General features: G+C 47.2%; 1 protein-coding gene across 5 annotated transcripts in view; it reads left to right on the forward strand.

The window, feature by feature from the left end:
* Positions 1 to 17,347, forward strand: part of LOC139367102 (sulfatase 1) — a 72,653-nt gene that overhangs the window by 38,317 nt on the left and 16,989 nt on the right. For all 5 annotated transcript variants that reach the window (XM_071105150.1, XM_071105147.1, XM_071105145.1 and 2 more), the window contains 6 exons: positions 1,251 to 1,420; positions 5,374 to 5,524; positions 5,905 to 6,080; positions 7,341 to 7,469; positions 8,081 to 8,137; positions 11,830 to 11,965. In XM_071105150.1, the coding sequence (XP_070961251.1) occupies positions 1,251 to 1,420; positions 5,374 to 5,524; positions 5,905 to 6,080; positions 7,341 to 7,469; positions 8,081 to 8,137; positions 11,830 to 11,965 (819 nt within the window). The remainder of the gene's footprint in view (positions 1 to 1,250; positions 1,421 to 5,373; positions 5,525 to 5,904; positions 6,081 to 7,340; positions 7,470 to 8,080; positions 8,138 to 11,829; positions 11,966 to 17,347) is intronic.

Here is a 17,347-nt window from a genome sequence, read left to right on the forward strand (position 1 = left end):
CCGGCTGAGACCACTGACCTCCTCTCACCATCAAGTGTTAGTGTCAACACCGGTGTCATAGTCAATACTGTCCCCCCGGCTCACAGGACCACTCATGAGGCAACCGCTTATACACACACACACACCCACACACACACACATGCAGAGCTCACATGCACACACACACTGCAAACACACACAGCCGAGTAGCCAGCTGCTAACTCAGTGGATTGCTACTGGATTGGGAGTTAGGAGGAATTTGGAGAGCAGTAGAGTGGCTTCTCTCCGTGTCTAAAGTTCTGTGTAGATCTGGGCTGCTCTGGTTAAAGTAGCACATTATTTAGGGAAGAGGTTGCCATTTGAGGGACAGCCCTGGATGGGGGACAGCCCTGGATGGGGGACAGCCCTGGATGGGGACAGCCCTGGATGGGGGACAGCCCTGGATGGGGACAGCCCTGGATGGGGGACAGCCCTGGATGGGGGACAGCCCTGGATGGGGACAGGCCTGGATGGGGGACAGCCCTGGATGCGGGACAGGCCTGGATGGGGGACAGCCCTGGATGGGGACAGCCCTGGATGGGGGACATCCCTGGATGAGGACATCCCTGGATGGGGGACAGCCCTGGATGGGGACAGCCCTGGATGGGGATAGCCCTGGATGGGGGACAGCCCTGGATGGGGGACAGCCCTGAATGGGAGACAGCCCTGGATGGTGGACAGCCCTGGATGGGGGACAGCCCTGGATGGGGATAGCCCTGGATGGGGGACAGCCCTGGATGGGGACAGCCCTGGATGGGGGACAGCCCTGGATGGGGACAGCCCTGGATGGGGGACAGCCCTGGATGGGGACAGCCCTGGATGGGGGACATCCCTGGATGGGGACAGCCCTGGATGGGGGACAACCCTGGATGGGGACAGCCCTGGATGGGGGACAGCCCTGGATGGGGACAGCCCTGTATGGGGGACAGCCCTGGATAGGTAAAAACTAAAAGGCATTAAATGACATGTAAAAGACAGCAGCCATGTTACTTTGACCTGCTGTTAAAGAACCATGACATTGGAAAATAAGAGACTTTGAACTTTTGAGTCGGGCTTCCCGGATGCAGATTATGCCAATTCCTAGACGATGAAGCACTTTCTATGGATCGTCTCCATTAAACACGCTCTGAAGTCCAGGACTAAAGGAATCACCCCTTGTAGCCTAACCTGTACAATACAAACCTATTTGTCCACACAATGAGTATTTAATACTACGTTTCCCCCTGTTGCAGGACTATTTCACGGACCTTATCACCAACGACAGTATCAACTTCTTCCGGATGTCCAAGAAGGTTTACCCTCACCGGCCAGTGATGATGGTCCTCAGCCACGCTGCCCCCCATGGCCCAGAGGACTCAGCCCCACAGTACTCAGAGATGTTCCCCAACGCATCGCAACACATGTGAGTCAGACACACTATGCACGGACACACACATGCGCGCAGAGATACGTGCATACACACACAGACAGATGCATGGATTCACACACAAACACAAACACTGTATTTGATGCAATGGGGAATTTTCCCTAAGTCTGAAGTGCTGTGGTTTATGATTGGCAGCCATTATCCTCCACATATTTTCTAAACATTATTACAGTTCTGTCTACTCCAAGACGGTGTCCTTAATGGCACCCTATTCCCTACATATATAGTGCACTTCTTTTGACCACAATCCCATTGGACCTAGTCAAAAGAAGTGCACTACATAGGGAATAGGGTGCCATGTGGGATACAGACCCTTCCCCTGGTCGTTAGATGATGACAGGCTGCTAAAACGCTCCTCTGGCAAACCCTTCTGACTGGCAGCGGGAAACTGATGTGATTTATCGTCTAAGAATAGTCAGGGAACGTATCTTCCTGGGAGAGGACACTGAGCTCTCAGGCCAAGCCCACGGTAGTGGAGCTCTCATCCAGGAGCATCAGAACTGTGGCAGCCCTCCGATCATAGAAATAGAATCATGATAGAATTTTGATTCTATTCCTTTGGTTCCGAAACAGGGCTAAGCTAGACCTCTCCATTGGCGCTAACCCAGCGGCCTCCCTCCCAACCTCCCTGCTCTATATCCCTCCTCAGCTCTGTGCTGCTCTCCTCCACTCCTGGAAGTTGTGTCCTGAGTCAGGTTTAGGCAGTTTGTTCTCTCTTTTTGTCCTTCACTCTCCTGCCCTTCATTCATGATCTCTCTCTCTCCCACTCTCCATCTCTCTTTCTTGTTCTCTATATCACACTCTCTGTCCCTCTCTCTACTCTTCCTACTCCCCCCGCTCTTCTCCCTTCCTCACCCTCTCTCCCTTCATCCCTCCCTTCATCTCTACCTCTCCCTTCCCCCTCCCTCCCTCTCTCCCTTCCCCCTACCCCTCTCCCTTCCCTCTCTCTCCCTCCCTCTCTGCCTCTCTCGCTTCCTGCTTTTTCATTCCCTGGGACATCCTGACCCTGTCTATATCAATCAGCCCCTTCTCCCCATGGCTGTAGGGATGTGAGGAATGCATTGTATGTTCTGGAGCAGGCAGGCCTTTGTGACATTATTCATGTATTTTTAGCACAAGCCTCCAGGCTTGGGAGGGGGGTTGAGGGTCCAAGAGTTGGTGGTGAGGAGGGGGTCGGAGGTGAGGCAGGAGGGGGGTGTGGCTGGGGGTACTAGGCCCCCGGATGTGTGAGTGGGTAGAGGTAGGGAAAGAGTGGGGGATATTGGGGGGAGGGTTTTAGGCCTCTTGGGTGGGGGTGGGTGCGGGTGGGGGGGGGGGGTCATAGGGGGTTGCCAAGGTTACCATGTGTGTGGTGAGCACCAGGGTCAGTGTAGTGGGAAGAGGAACAGGTGCCAGGCATGGTCTGATGTCGGTGACATGTCTTCATGGGCATTGGTGCACCATTGATGGTTCCCCTACCCAGAGATTGTGAGTAGCATCAAACCAGCCTTTTTCCAAGTAGAGCTCCAAGTTGCAGGCTTAACGTCTTACTTATGGAAGTTCCCCTCTCCTCTGATTGAGTTGTGGTAACTCTTGCCCTCCTCCCCTTCCCTCCTCAGACCTCCATTGTGTTCTTCACCCGCCCAGCCAGGAGGTCTAATAAGCCCCACAAAGAGGCTTGTCTCTGGGCACAGGGCCACCGGGGGCTGGGGTCTAGGCTGGGCACCTCTGAGGGAACCAGGAATGTTGGGGTCAGGGGAATGAGCCCAGCTCATATCAGGAGAGGCCTATAGGACACATACACCTGTCACACTATACTTTTATACGTCAAGGTTCTCAGGGTCAGTGTCTGGCTGCTTCCCAAATGACACTCCATTCCCTATATAGTGCACTACTTTTGACCACAGCCTTATGGGCCCTGGTCAAAAGTAGTGCGCTATATAGGAAATATGGTGCCATTTTGGACACAGAATACATCTAGCCAGGGTTCTAAAGGGTATTAGTTTGGGATTACCTCTCTGGCTCTCAGGGTTAGTGTTCAGCTTAAACTACAACCACACCACACAATTTAAAGGGCTATACATTCAGCTTGGGATAGAGCAAGGGGTTAAGGCCCTTAGTTTAAGGTTATTTTCACCCTACAGCTAAATGTTCAGCTTTGTCTTGTTCAGACACCACACAATACCGAGGTGTAGCTAGCTCATAGTCAGAATATGTTTAGACATCTACTGCCAGTCAAAGTGTATTAGTACACCCTAACATGTACTTAAATAAATAAAACCACTTCTTGTGGTTTTCTATGAGGGTTTGTCAGGTTCCCAATTCACGTCCCAGGCTCCCGAGTGGCGCAGCGGTCTAAGGCACTGCATGAGGCATCACTACAGTCCCTGGTTCGAATCCAGGCTGTATCACATCCAGTCATGATTGAGAGTCCCATAGGGTGGCGCACAATTGGCCCAGCGTCGTCCGGGTTTTGCCAGGGTAGGCTATCACTGTAAATAACAATTTGTTCTTAACTGACTTGCCTAGTTAAATTAAGGTTAAATAAAAAATGGAATAAAAAATCTAGTTGTTCCTATTCCCAGGGTTCGTCCTAAATGGCACACTATCCCCTATGGGCCTTCGTCAAAAGTAGTGCATCACATAGGGAATAGGGTGTGATTTGTGAGGGAGAGCTACACCTTGGGTCAGGAATGTTAATGACGTTAACATCAAACCGTTCCCTTAAACTACAGACGCCTGTTTTTGATTTACGACAGACAGGGTTTAGCTGTTTAACTGCTTTACTGTGCAACCTTCTAACAGCTAAATGCACTAAGGATTTGCAGCATCAGGGAATGCCGTGTGAAATATCCTTGTCTGAACTACCTGATGTCTGTGGAACGTTCCTCGTCAGCATCTAAACCAAAAGCCAGCACCACAGTAGACAGGTGTACTGAACCTGTCTCTATAGACCTCTTCACAGCTACCAGCAACGACACACACACATCTGTACCAGCCAATGCCACAGTTGATGTCTCTTTACACCTCCACATCTACCAACAACTCTCTCTCTCTCTGTTTACCCACGTCTTGTCTTCACAGTCCAGGGCTTGTAACCAGCTTGACTTGTGGGCCCAGAATCCAGCACGGCTATTATTTTCTTAAGCATGTGCCAACCCTCAAATGACTCCTCTGAGACAAGAGGTCTGTCGACTCAGTGTGAGAGGAGGGGGAGATGGGGGGGATGGAGGGAGAGGGGGGGGGGGGAATTTTTCTTAGTAAACATCTTGGTTATTGATGCTTGTCAAACAGAGCAGACAGCAGGGTAGAACCCACAGACACCTGTGGCCCAAAAATGGCACCCTATTCCCTACATAATGTAGTAGTGCACTACTGTATGTAGGGAGTAGGGCGCCATTTGGGAAACAACCATTGACACCTGCAGATGGCTGAGAAATGACAGACAGGTGGTTGCTGACTACTACTGCTGAAACCTTAAAGGGTTACACACACACACACACACACACACACACACACACACACACACACACACACACACACACACAAAGGGTTTATTTATGGCTAGTTGGTATTCAGAAGACTCTTGCATGTTTTGCCTCTCTTGCCTCCTCGATTTCCTAGACAGTTAGTGAGGGTTGAACAGACCCACTGTGTTTGTTCTGTAAGCCTCTGCATTGCAAGGTCTAGGTCCTCATAGGGAGAATTTGGGATGCATCTCAAGCAATGGTGACCGGTGGCACTTTACGATGAGCCCATCCTCTCCATTTAAAGGCTGGAACAGAATGAAATGGAATGTTATCAAACACATCAAGCTTCACTCCAGCCATTATTATGAGTCGTCCCCTTCACCAACCTCCTCTTTGTCATCTAAACTGATGTACAGAGAACAGAATGGGTAAAAACAAGATCTTTAACTAACCATTTTGTGTTTCCTCTCCTCTCCACAGCACCCCCAGTTATAACTACGCCCCAAACATGGATAAACACTGGATCATGCAGTACACCGGCCCCATGAGGCCCATCCACATGGAATTCACTAACTTCCTACACAGGAAGAGACTACAGACGCTCATGTCAGTGGACGACTCTGTTCAGAAGGCAAGACAATCTGTTTCTAGCTACACTTTCTAGTTGTAATTTGTGTGGGGAGGGAGATACTGTGCAAAGCTGTCATCAAGGCAAAGGGTAAGCTACTTTGACTGAATCTCAAATATAAAATATATTTTGGATTTCTTTAACACTTTTTTGGTTACTACATGATTCCATATGTGTCATTTCATAGTTTTGATGTCTTCACTATTATTCTACAATAAAGAAAATAGTAAAAGATCAAGAAAAAAACTGGAATGATTAGGTGTGTCCAAACTTTTAACTGGTACTGTATGTGCAGTAGTAATAAGCTCATGAGGTGTGCGTTTGTCTATTTGTCTCTTTGTGTCTATTCCTTGCTCACACACACACGACTGTGTTTTCCCCAGGTATATGAGATGTTGGTAGAGAGTGGAGAGCTGGACAACACCTATGTAATCTATACTGCTGACCATGGCTATCACATCGGTCAGTTCGGACTGGTAAAGGGGAAGTCAATGCCCTATGACTTTGACATCCGAGTACCCTTCTTCCTCAGAGGGCCCAACGTCGAGCCTGGAGCAGTGTAAGTAAGCCTCGTCCAAGCCAGACCTGGCCGTAGCGTAGCGTGAGGCTGCTTGATGTACAAGTACACCCCCTGAACAGGACGCTAGTCTGTTCCAGAGCTTTACCCCCGATCTTTCTCCTTAAAGGACAAATCCACTCAAAAAACTATCTTACCATAACCAACAACAATACCAAATTACACTGAAAATGGAACTCAATGCCACTTTGTTTGGCACTCAGCATTAAAGAGTAACTCCACTCAAAAACGTGGTATTTTTCTTCATTCGCCCTCTGTTGATACAGTCCCAAAATGTTTTGCACCTCAGCAGTCATGTTTTCAAGATATTGGACTTTCAAGAGCAAAGTGTCACAACATTTGGTATTGTTGTTGATTATGGTGTTGGTGTGGTTGATTATGGTGTTGGTGTGGATGTTTATGGTGTTGGTGTGGTTGTTTGTGGTGTTGGTGTTTATGGCGGTGTTGTTTATAGTGTCTATGTTGTTGTTGATTATGGTGTTGGTGTGGTTGTTTATGGTGTTGGTGTGGTTGTTTATGGTGTTGGTGTGGTTGTTTATGGTGATGGTGTTTATGGTGTTGTTGTTGTTGTTTATGGTGTTGGTGTTTATGGTGGTGTTGTTTATGGTGTCTATGTTGTTGTTTATTGTGTTGGTGTGGTTGTTTATGGTGTTGGTGTGGTTGTTTATGGTGTCTATGTTGTTGTTTATGGTGTCTATGTTGTTGTTTATTGTGTTGGTGTGGTTGTTTATGGTGTTGGTGTGGTTGTTTATGACGTTGGTGTGGTTGTTTATGGTGTTGGTGTTTATGGTGGTGTTGTTTATGGTGTCTATGTTGTTGTTTATTGTGTTGGTGTGGTTGTTTATGGTGTTGGTGTGGTTGTTTATGACGTTGGTGTGGTTGTTTATGGTGTTGGTGTTTATGGTGGTGTTGTTTATGGTGTCTATGTTGTTGATTATGGTGTTGGTGTGGTTGATTATGGTGTTGGTGTGGTTGTTTATGACGTTGGTGTGGTTGTTTATGGTGTTGGTGTTTATGGTGGTGTTGTTTATGGTGTCTATGTTGTTGTTTATGGTGTTGGTGTGGTTGTTTATGGTGTTGGTGTGGTTGTTTATGGTGTTGGTGTTTATGGTGGTGTTGTTTATGGTGTCTATGTTGTTGTTTATGGTGTTGGTGTGGTTGTTTATGGTGTTGGTGTGGTTGTTTATGGTGTCTATGTTGTTGTTTATGTTGGTGTTATTTATGGTGTTTGTTTCTCCACAGGAACACTCAACTGGTGTTGAACATTGACCTGGCTCCCACTATCCTACACATCGCTGGGCTGGACACTCCTCCAGACATGGATGGGAAGTCCATCCTCCAACTACTGGAGCATGAGAAAACTGGCAACAGGTACACATGGACACATATTTGGATTCTATTTTCTTATTCATATCTTTATCAACAGGTACACATGGACTGCCATCCGAATTTCACTATGATGTCCCCTAAGGACAAAGTTTGTATTTTTATACAAAAGAAACTTATAATGTGCATTTTTATGTGGGTGAAATCTGCCCCCCAAAAAGCTAATTGGACAATCTTTGAACATTCATGGAATCTTAAAGGGACAGTCTGGGATTGGTACATCCACTTTGTGGTTTGAATGCCAGATTCCCCTTAAAGTTTTTAGCACTATGGCAAGGAAAAAGAAAGTATACATAACATACAGAACAAATTTCAGTTCGTTATCGCTTCTCCACAAAACCTCAGCAATACTAGAATCCTCTTGTATAATAACTTACTCTGTCTGGCTGTACACTGAAGACCAACATAGCTCATGGTGTGTATTCCAAATAGCACTCTATTCCCTATATAGTGTGCTACACGGTAACCCTGTAGTGCACTAAATAAAAGTAGTGCACTAAATAAGAAATAGGTTGCCATTTGGGATGCACACATTGGTAAGTTCACAGGCAGGCCCATGTGAATTACACAGACTAAAGTGGATTTTGTTTTTCCAGATTCAAACCCAATCGGAAACCCAAAGTCTGGAGGGACACATTCCTAGTGGAGAGAGGGTAAACTGATGTCCTTTCTTCCTATCCCCTGCACGCACCCACACACACACACACACACACACACACACACACACACACACACACACACACACACACACACACACACACACACACACACACACACACACACACACACACACACACACACGAATGCACATATACACACACAAAGACATGCATGCATGCAAAAGGCACACACAACACCACAGATCCAAGTCAGCAGTTAGTACAGAAATTTGTGACACTAATTGTACATTTAGTTGAATCCCAAACGTGTCAGGCAGCGGACGAGCATTCACACAGTCTTCATCCCAAATAGCACCCTATTCCCTATATAGTGCACTTCCTTTGACCAGGGCCCATAAGGTTACCCATAGGTGTGTGAATGCTCGTCCTCACAGCGAACCAGACATTCTTTCCACTTATTTATTACACATACTGTACATACACACGCGCGCGCACACTTTCTGCCTGACAGACACTTCCAGGCAGTGGGAGACCGTGAGGGAGAAGGTTGGGAATATCATTTTTAGCATTGTTTGATCTATGCTAGGATCTATATACGCCTGCCTGGTGCATCGAGACAGTTCTCACAGGCAGGCGTGGGCACACGGTGCTTTAAAGGGACATCTTTGTCTGTCAGCCTGCTCTTTTGGGCCTGCATTTCCAATGTGGGAGACCGAGGCTGTGACCCAAATAGTACCTTACTCCCTATATAATGCACTACCTTCGACTAGAGCGCCATAGGGACAGCAATAGAAAACGTGATCACAGCCAAGCCCAGGCCCAGGCCCCTGTGCTGTGTGTCAGTAAGACTCAGAGACTTAGAAGCCCTGGTCAAAATGTGTTCCCTACATAGGGAATACCATTTGGGACATATAAATTGCCTTTGTCCTCCTTGTGTGGGGCCTGTGTTGCAAGTGTTTAAGGCTGGGAAGAGAGACAGTGTCTGTGTCTCAAATTGCACCCTATTCTCTATATAGTGCACTATATAGGGAATAGAGTGCCATTTTGGAGGCAGACGGTAACCTGGTGTTGTCCCTGTCTGTCTGTGTGTCCTTGCTCTGGTTGATGGGAGGGGAGCCGGCCGGATACAAGCATGGCAGAGCAGCGGAGTTATACATGCACAACATCGACGTGGGCTGTGGTGTTCGACATCGTCTGATGATACCTGAGGAAGGACAGGAAGTCTCATACGACACACACGCACAGGACGTGTTGCTGCCACTGTGTGTAAAGAAGCATTCGTGAGTGAGCACGCCAGTCGTGAGAGAACCGAGGCCTACAGCACAGAGTCGGAATATGACCTGGTGTGTTTCTATAGGCGTTGTCTGTATATGTGAACACTCTGAGCTGCGGTAATGCCAGGGGCACACTGAAGGAAACCTCTCAGCTCTGAGACATGTAGCAGGAGAGAAACCTTTGTGCCGTTTGGGATGCAACCCCTCACGCTGAAGATGATCTAAAGCCATTCCCTCCGGCTCATTCACTGCTGTGTTTAGTTCCCTGCCATAAAGTGCTTGAAATGATAGTGTTATTGAGCAATACCTACTTCATATACCCTCATATTTCTATGTACAGAAACCTGTTGATAGTGAGGTATTTACAACTGTCCTCGGCTGTAATTGTAGCTTTAACTACGGTCTAAGCTAGCGGACGGCAGCTACATCTACACTAACGCTACTTTGTGTCCTCCGAGTGCCAGGAAAGCCAGGCCGGGCATCTGGCCCAGCCCAGCTTCACACCACCACTCACCCTGGCCATCTCTACCCAGCCCTGGCCATCTCTACCCAGCCCTGGCCATCTCTACCCAGCCCTGGCCAGCTCTGCCCAGCCCTGGCCAGCTCTGCTCAGCCCTGGCCAGCTCTGCTTAGCCCTGGCCAGCTCTGCCCAGCCCTGGCCATCTCTGCCCAGCCCTGGCCATCTCTGCCCAGCCCTGGCCAGCTCTGCCCAGCCCTGGCCAGCTCTGCCCAGCCATGCCCAGCTCTGGCCAGCCCTACACAGCCCTGGCCAGCCCTACACAGCCCTGGCCAGCCCTACACAGCCCTGGCCAGCCCTACACAGCCCTGGCCAGCCCTACACAGCCCTGGCCATCTCTACCCAGCCCTGGCCATCTCTACCCAGCCCTGGCCAGCCCTGCCCAGCTCTGGCCAGCTCTGCCCAGCCCTGGCCAGCTCTGCCCAGCCCTGGCCAGCTCTGCCCAGCCTTGGCCAGCTCTGCCCAGCCTTGCCCAGCCCTGGCCAGCCCTACACAGCCCTGGCCAGCCCTACACAGCCCTGGCCAGCTCTACCCTGCGCAAAGCACATTGACCTCCTCCTGGCTTTGGCACACTGGCACCACTCTACCCCTTAGACCCACACGGCCCTGCCAACCAACAGTCAACTATACTGCCAACCCGCACTGCCAACCCTGACTGCATTCTCCGGACGCACAGGCATAACAACTATGACAACAGAACACTGTGACCCTAAAGTACAACCTGTCGCCTTGCCTTTGAGAGTGTCTGTGACTGCTGTCCTGTATTGTCTTGTCCTGTCTGACAGGTTAAAGGAAACTGAGAAGTTACAGAAGCTAATGTAGCTCTCTATGAGATGTTCGACGAGCAGGTGTCTACATACTTTTGGCCATGTACTGTACACCACAATAGCAAAGTGATGGATGGCTCAGTAGTTTTGAAACAGGAACAGGCTAATACTGACAGGGCTATCAGTATGCTGAGGTTGAACACCGACCCCAGTAGAAGCCTGATGGATGGCTCAGTAGATTCTCTCCATTGTTGAGTAACAGAGGGCGAGGGGGTGTCTCTCAAATGGCAACCTTTTTCCCATCTGGTGCATTACTTTTGACCAGGGCCCATTGGGTTATGGTCAAAAGTAGTTCACTATATAGGGAATAGGGCGCCAATTGGGAAGCAGACATACAATAGTACTGTGATGGATAGCTCCGTATATTCTCTCCATTGTAAAGTAACACAGTGGAGGGTCTAGAGAGGCTTATCTCAACATTCATAAAGTATGTATCTGTTCCAAATGGCACCATATTACCTACATAGTGCACTGCTTTTGACCAGAGCCCTATGTGTAAAGTAGTACACTATATAGGGAATAGGGTGCCATTTGGGATGCATACGATGAAAAACCCCAGTGTTCAGGCGTCATACACATGGTGGATTAAACAGCCTAAAGCCCTACAGGTCAGAGGTCACCAGTCTTTCATTTCAGGCACAGCAGTGTTCTGTCCTTAATTACCCCATCACACAAACAGCAGCTGGAAGGCAGGAGGCCTACTGCAACACCAGTCAATTTCTGCGACCCAAATTGGGCCCTATTCCCTATATAGTGCGCAACTTTTAACCAGGGCCCTATGGTTGAAAGAAGTGCACTATATATGGAATAGTGTGCCATTTGGGACGCAGGTCATTAGAGTGGAGGCCTGGCATGGGAAGCTTCTTCTACGTAGATTTTCAGACACACAGCTTGTTTAAAATAATTTTAAAAAACTGACCACAACTCCTAACCCTCCCTGGTCCCTCCTGTCTGCAGTAAACTCCTGAGGAAGGACGAGGATGGAAGAGGCAGTTCAACACCCAGCACACCAATAGCCTGCCCCTACTCTAACCCTCAACTCTACCACTGTCCTAACCAATACCTGTCCCCTAACCTGACTTGTCCCTGTCCTGTGTTCCTCTACAGTAAACTCCTGAGGCAGAAGGAGGATGGTGGAGGCAGTCCAACCACCCCTCACACCAACAGCCTGCCCAAGTACAAGAAGGTCAAAGAGGTGTGTCAACAGGCAGAGTTCCAGACGCCCTGCCAACAGCCTGGGCAGGTATGTGTATTCACACACACGCACATGCACACACAAAAACACTCATACCCACACACACTAGCATTGAATATTTTCACGGTATTTTACAAATGTTCCATACCGAGAATAAATCCCTTTTCTCCCGGGTAACCCTGTATTTCCCGCCAAAACTGGAAGTGTCATTCAAAAGCATTAGAAAGCGTACAAATAGGCCTATGTCTGGATTTGATTAGAGCTTTGGTTTAAAATTCAAGCCTGATGCTACCTGAGCCTGATGAGCCATACATTAAAGACTTTTAATGAGCCCTACATTGAAGACATTTAATGAGCCCAGTCCCAATCCCAAATGACTGTGCCATTACCCACTACGTATATGATAAAGGATACTGCAGATTGCAAAGGACAGAAAAACATAAAAGTCCATAGATGTAGCTAGCTAGCTATAGAGTATGCTCTCTTGGGTAAATAAATTAAACTAGCTCCACTAGGCTCATCTTTTTGAGTGTGAACTGTATTACTGTATTATATTATATGAACTTGAATTACACGCATAGTTCTGACCACGATGAAGCAGGGAGAGAGCACGAGATTCTGCTGCAGCACGAGGCCTACAAAGTTACAACAATAGGCGAGCCAATGTAGATTTTAATTTTGAAATATAACACCATAATTAGAAGGCTGGCGCATATTTAGGCCTACCTTTCATAATATTTCCCCTAATGTTATTAGCCTACCTCCTCTTTCTCTCTCTATTTTTCCTTCATTCCTTCCTCGCTTTCAACACTTAAATACATTCTAATGATATTCTTGAGGGCATTCACTTCTCTTCAAGAAGAAGACATGGTTATGGATCTGAATAAATACCTGCTATAGCCGACCGCCATCGCTCTTCTTTGAAACATTCAGCAAACAAGCGCTTGCGTCCCTATTCGCAAAGTCTATTGGTCTAAGAAATGCTAAAAAAATGATGTCCAGCAAGCTATTCTTGTCTAGATTTTCCTGCATGGGACTCCAAGAGCGTAGGAGCATTTTTTAAGACCATCGGTAATTAGCTTATTATGGATAACCCATCATTAATAAGCTAAATGTAAGGCTAATACTGCATTGAATGTATCACCTGAAAGTGGTAGGCTAGGATATCTCTCTGTCTCTATATATCTGTCTATACATATATATATATATATGTCCTAGCCTGCCTCTTTCAGGTAATACATTATATACAGTATATATATACTATATACATTATATACAGTATGAGTCAAAAGTTTGGACACCCCTACTCATTCAAGGGATTTTCTATATTTGTACTATTTTCTACTAGTGAAGACATCAACACTATGAAATACCACATATGGAATTATGTAGTAACCAAAAAAGTGTTAAACAAACCCAAATATATTTTAGATTATTCAAAGTAGTCACCCTTTGCCTTGATGACAACTTGTCACACTCTTGGCATTCTCTCAACCAGCTTCATGAGGAATGCTTTCCCAACAGTCTTGACGGAGTTCCCACATATGCTGAGCACTTGTTGGCTGCTTTTCCTTCAGTCTGCGGTCCAACTTATCGCAGACTGAAGGTTGAGGTCGGGTGAATGTGGAAGCCAGGTCATCTGATGCAGCACTCCATCACTCTCCTTCTTGGTCAAATAGCCCTTACACAGCCTGGAGGTGTGTTTTGTGTCATTGTCCTGTTTAAATTAAATTATAGTCCCACTAAGCGCAATCAAGAAGGGATGGCGTATCGCTGCAGAATGCTGTGGTAGCCATGCTGGTAAAGTGTGCCTTGAATTCTAAATAAATCATAGATAGTGTCACTAGCAAAGCACCATCACACCTCCTCCTCCATGCTTCACGGTGGGAACCACACAGGTGGAGATCATCTGTTCACTTACTCTGCGTCTCACAAAGACACGGTGGTTGGACTTAAGAACAGATCTCCACTGGTGTTTCTTAGCCCAAGCAAGTCTCTTCTTCTTATTGGTGTCCTTTAGTAGTGGTTTCTTTGCAGCAATTCGACTATGAAGGCCTGATTCACGCAGTCTCCTCTGAACAGTTGATGTTGAGATGTGTCTGTTACTTGAACTCTGTGAAGCATTTATTTGGGCTGCAATTTCTGAGGCTGGTAACTCTAACTCTAACTGAACTTGTTCTCTGCAGTAGAGGTAACTCTGGGTCTCCCTTTCCTGTGGCGGTCCTCATGCGAGCCAGAGTCACCATAGCACTTGATGGTTTTTGAGACTGCACTTGAAGAAACTTTCAAAGTTCTTGACATTTTCTGTATTTATTTCATGTCTTAAAGTAATGATGGACTGTCGTTTCTCCTGGCCTATTTGAGCTGTTCTTTTACCAAATAGGGCTATCTTCTGTATACCCCCCTACCTAGTCCCAACACAACTGATTGGCTCAAACGCATTAACAAGGGAAAAAAATCCACAAATGAACTTTTAACAAGGCACACCTGTTAATTGAAATGCATTCCAGGTGACTTCCTCATGAAGCTGGTTGAGAGAATGGCAAGAGTGTGCAAAGCTGTCATCAAGGCAAAGGGTGGCTAAAATATATTTAATTTGTTTAACACCTTTTTGATTACTACATGATTCCGTATGTGTTATTTCATAGTTTGTCTTTACTATTATTTTACAATATAGGAAATAGTCCAAATAAAGAAAAGCCCTTGCATGAGTAGCTGTGTCCAAGCTTTTGACTGGTATTGTGTATATAGGGCTATGTATCAATCTGGAACAGGATGAACTATGTTGGATGCAATTTGAATGGAGTTGATGGAGAGAGAGACTGTAAGAGATTGCTCGCGCCTGCACTGATTTAACGGTATGAAAGCAACGGCTGTTTTAAAAGTCCGTAGTTGCAGAATATTTTTTTTTAAGTATGATATTTACACACCAAAAAAACAAAGCCAGATGGAGATGGGTAAATTAGATGCGCATTTGGTCTTTATATTACTATAGCATAGTGTTGCAGCAAATGTAGGGCTACCCATCACAAGAAAAAGTGTCACCAGGATGAGATGATCGGTCAACATGCGTTGTGAACTGAGTTTCATACTGAGATGGGCTGTCCGTCCCCACCCTGAGCGTTGATGATTGGTCAACATGCGTTGTGAACTGAGTTTCATACTGAGATGAGCTGTCCGTCCCCACCCTGAGCGTTGATGATTGGTCAACATGCGTTGTGAACTGAGTTTCATTCTGAGATGGGCTGTCCGTCCCCACCCTGAGCGTTGATGATTGGTCAACATGCATGGTGAACTGAGTTTCATACTGAGATGAGCTGTCCGTCCCCACCCTGAGCGTTGATGATTGGTCAACATGCATGGTGAACTGAGTTTCATACTGAGATGGGCTGTCCGTCCCCACCCTGAGCGTTGATGATTGGTCAACATGCATGGTGAACTGAGTTTCATACTGAGATGGGCTGTCCGTCCCCACCCTGAGCGTTGATGATTGGTCAACATGCGTTGTGAACTGAGTTTCATACTGAGATGAGCTGTCCGTCCCCACCCTGAGCGTTGATGATTGGTCAACATGCATGGTGAACTGAGTTTCATACTGAGATGAGCTGTCCGTCCCCACCCTGAGCGTTGATGATTGGTCAACATGCATGGTGAACTGAGTTTCATTCTGAGATGGGCTGTCCGTCCCCACCCTGAGCGTTGATGATTGGTCAACATGCATGGTGAACTGAGTTTCATACTGAGATGAGCTGTCCGTCCCCACCCTGAGCATTGATGATTGGTCAACATGCATGGTGAACTGAGTTTCATTCTGAGATGGGCTGTCCGTCCCCACCCTGAGCATTGATGATTGGTCAACATGCATGGTGAACTGAGTTTCATACTGAGATGGGCTGTCCGTCCCCACCCTGAGCGTTGATGATTGGTCAACATGCATGGTGAACTGAGTTTCATTCTGAGATGGGCTGTCCGTCCCCACCCTGAGCGTTGATGATTGGTCAACATGCATGGTGAACTGAGTTTCATTCTGAGATGAGCTGTCCGTCCCCACCCTGAGCGTTGATGATTGGTCAACATGCGTTGTGAACTGAGTTTCATACTGAGATGGGCTGTCCGTCCCCACCCTGAGCGTTGATGATTGGTCAACATGCATGGTGAACTGAGTTTCATACTGAGATGGGCTGTCCGTCCCCACCCTGAGCGTTGATGATTGGTCAACATGCATGGTGAACTGAGTTTCATACTGAGATGGGCTGTCCGTCCCCACCCTGAGCGTTGATGATTGGTCAACATGCATGGTGAACTGAGTTTCATACTGAGATGGGCTGTCCGTCCCCACCCTGAGCGTTGATGATTGGTCATGCAGCTGCCGCAGGGGAGTCTGATTTAGACATGGCATATCATTTAAGCACCATTTCATGCCGTGCTGTTCATATAAATAATTTATTATAATTCACCGGTTTCTCGCAGTTATTTATCCCGGGAAAAGAGAGTGGTTTTGGTCCATAAATCTCGGCAACCGGGTTCCCGCCATTCAACCATAACACACACACACACACCATAGAGTGTGTAACGAGGTTCCCTGAAACACACACCCACCTGAATGTGGACAGAGTTTCCCCTGTTGCTGTCTTTAATGAAGAATTACGTCTTACATGTGCACACTTACAAGCTGCCTGGTTCACATTAGAAAGCCCTGCTGGCTGCTACCTGAACATTGGACCAATTTGTATTGTTCAGGTCTGCCAACTCTGTGGCTGTACACCAGTGGTTAGTAGCTGGTCTAACCACTAAAGAGTGTGTGTGTGTGTGTGTGTGTGTGTGTGTGTGTGTGTGTGTGTGTGTGTGTGTGTGTGTGTGTGTGTGTGTGGCTGTGGCTGTGTGTGTGTGTGGCTGTGTGTGGCTGTGTGTGTGTGTGGCTGTGTGGCTGTTCTACCAGGACCTGCCAGCCTTTTAATGGGTTTGGGATGAAAGGGTCCCAGAGAAAAATTAGTCCCTCGTTCAAACGGTACAAAAATGTCCAATTACTGGACATTTGCAGTAAATGGCTATTTGACTTATGGCTGGCTGCAGAGTCTATGGCTGCTGTGTGCTTTGGCTAGGACAGACTACAACGCAGAAGAGGAATTATACTGTATGGAAAAGATTGTTACTGAAACAAAGAAGTTGAGGAAATCCAATGTGTTATGTGGGGGAACCCGCTTTAGTCTTTAAATAGCATGCAAGATTGCAGGGGGGGGTGATGGTTTAGTGTGTGTGCGTGTGCGTGTGCATGCAGCGTATGCAACCAGCGAATGTGTAATTACAACACATACATGTGGAGGTTTAGTCCTAGCTAGCTATAGCCCTTGTCTGGTATTATTTAACCGAGTCTCCTAGTTAGTAGCCTCCCTCTGTCTCTGTGGGGTGTTCCTTTAGAAAGAACAATAT

The sequence above is a fragment of the Oncorhynchus clarkii genome, chromosome 15 (genome assembly GCF_045791955.1).
Source record: "Oncorhynchus clarkii lewisi isolate Uvic-CL-2024 chromosome 15, UVic_Ocla_1.0, whole genome shotgun sequence".
NCBI classification, from domain to species: Eukaryota; Metazoa; Chordata; class Actinopteri; order Salmoniformes; family Salmonidae; genus Oncorhynchus; species Oncorhynchus clarkii.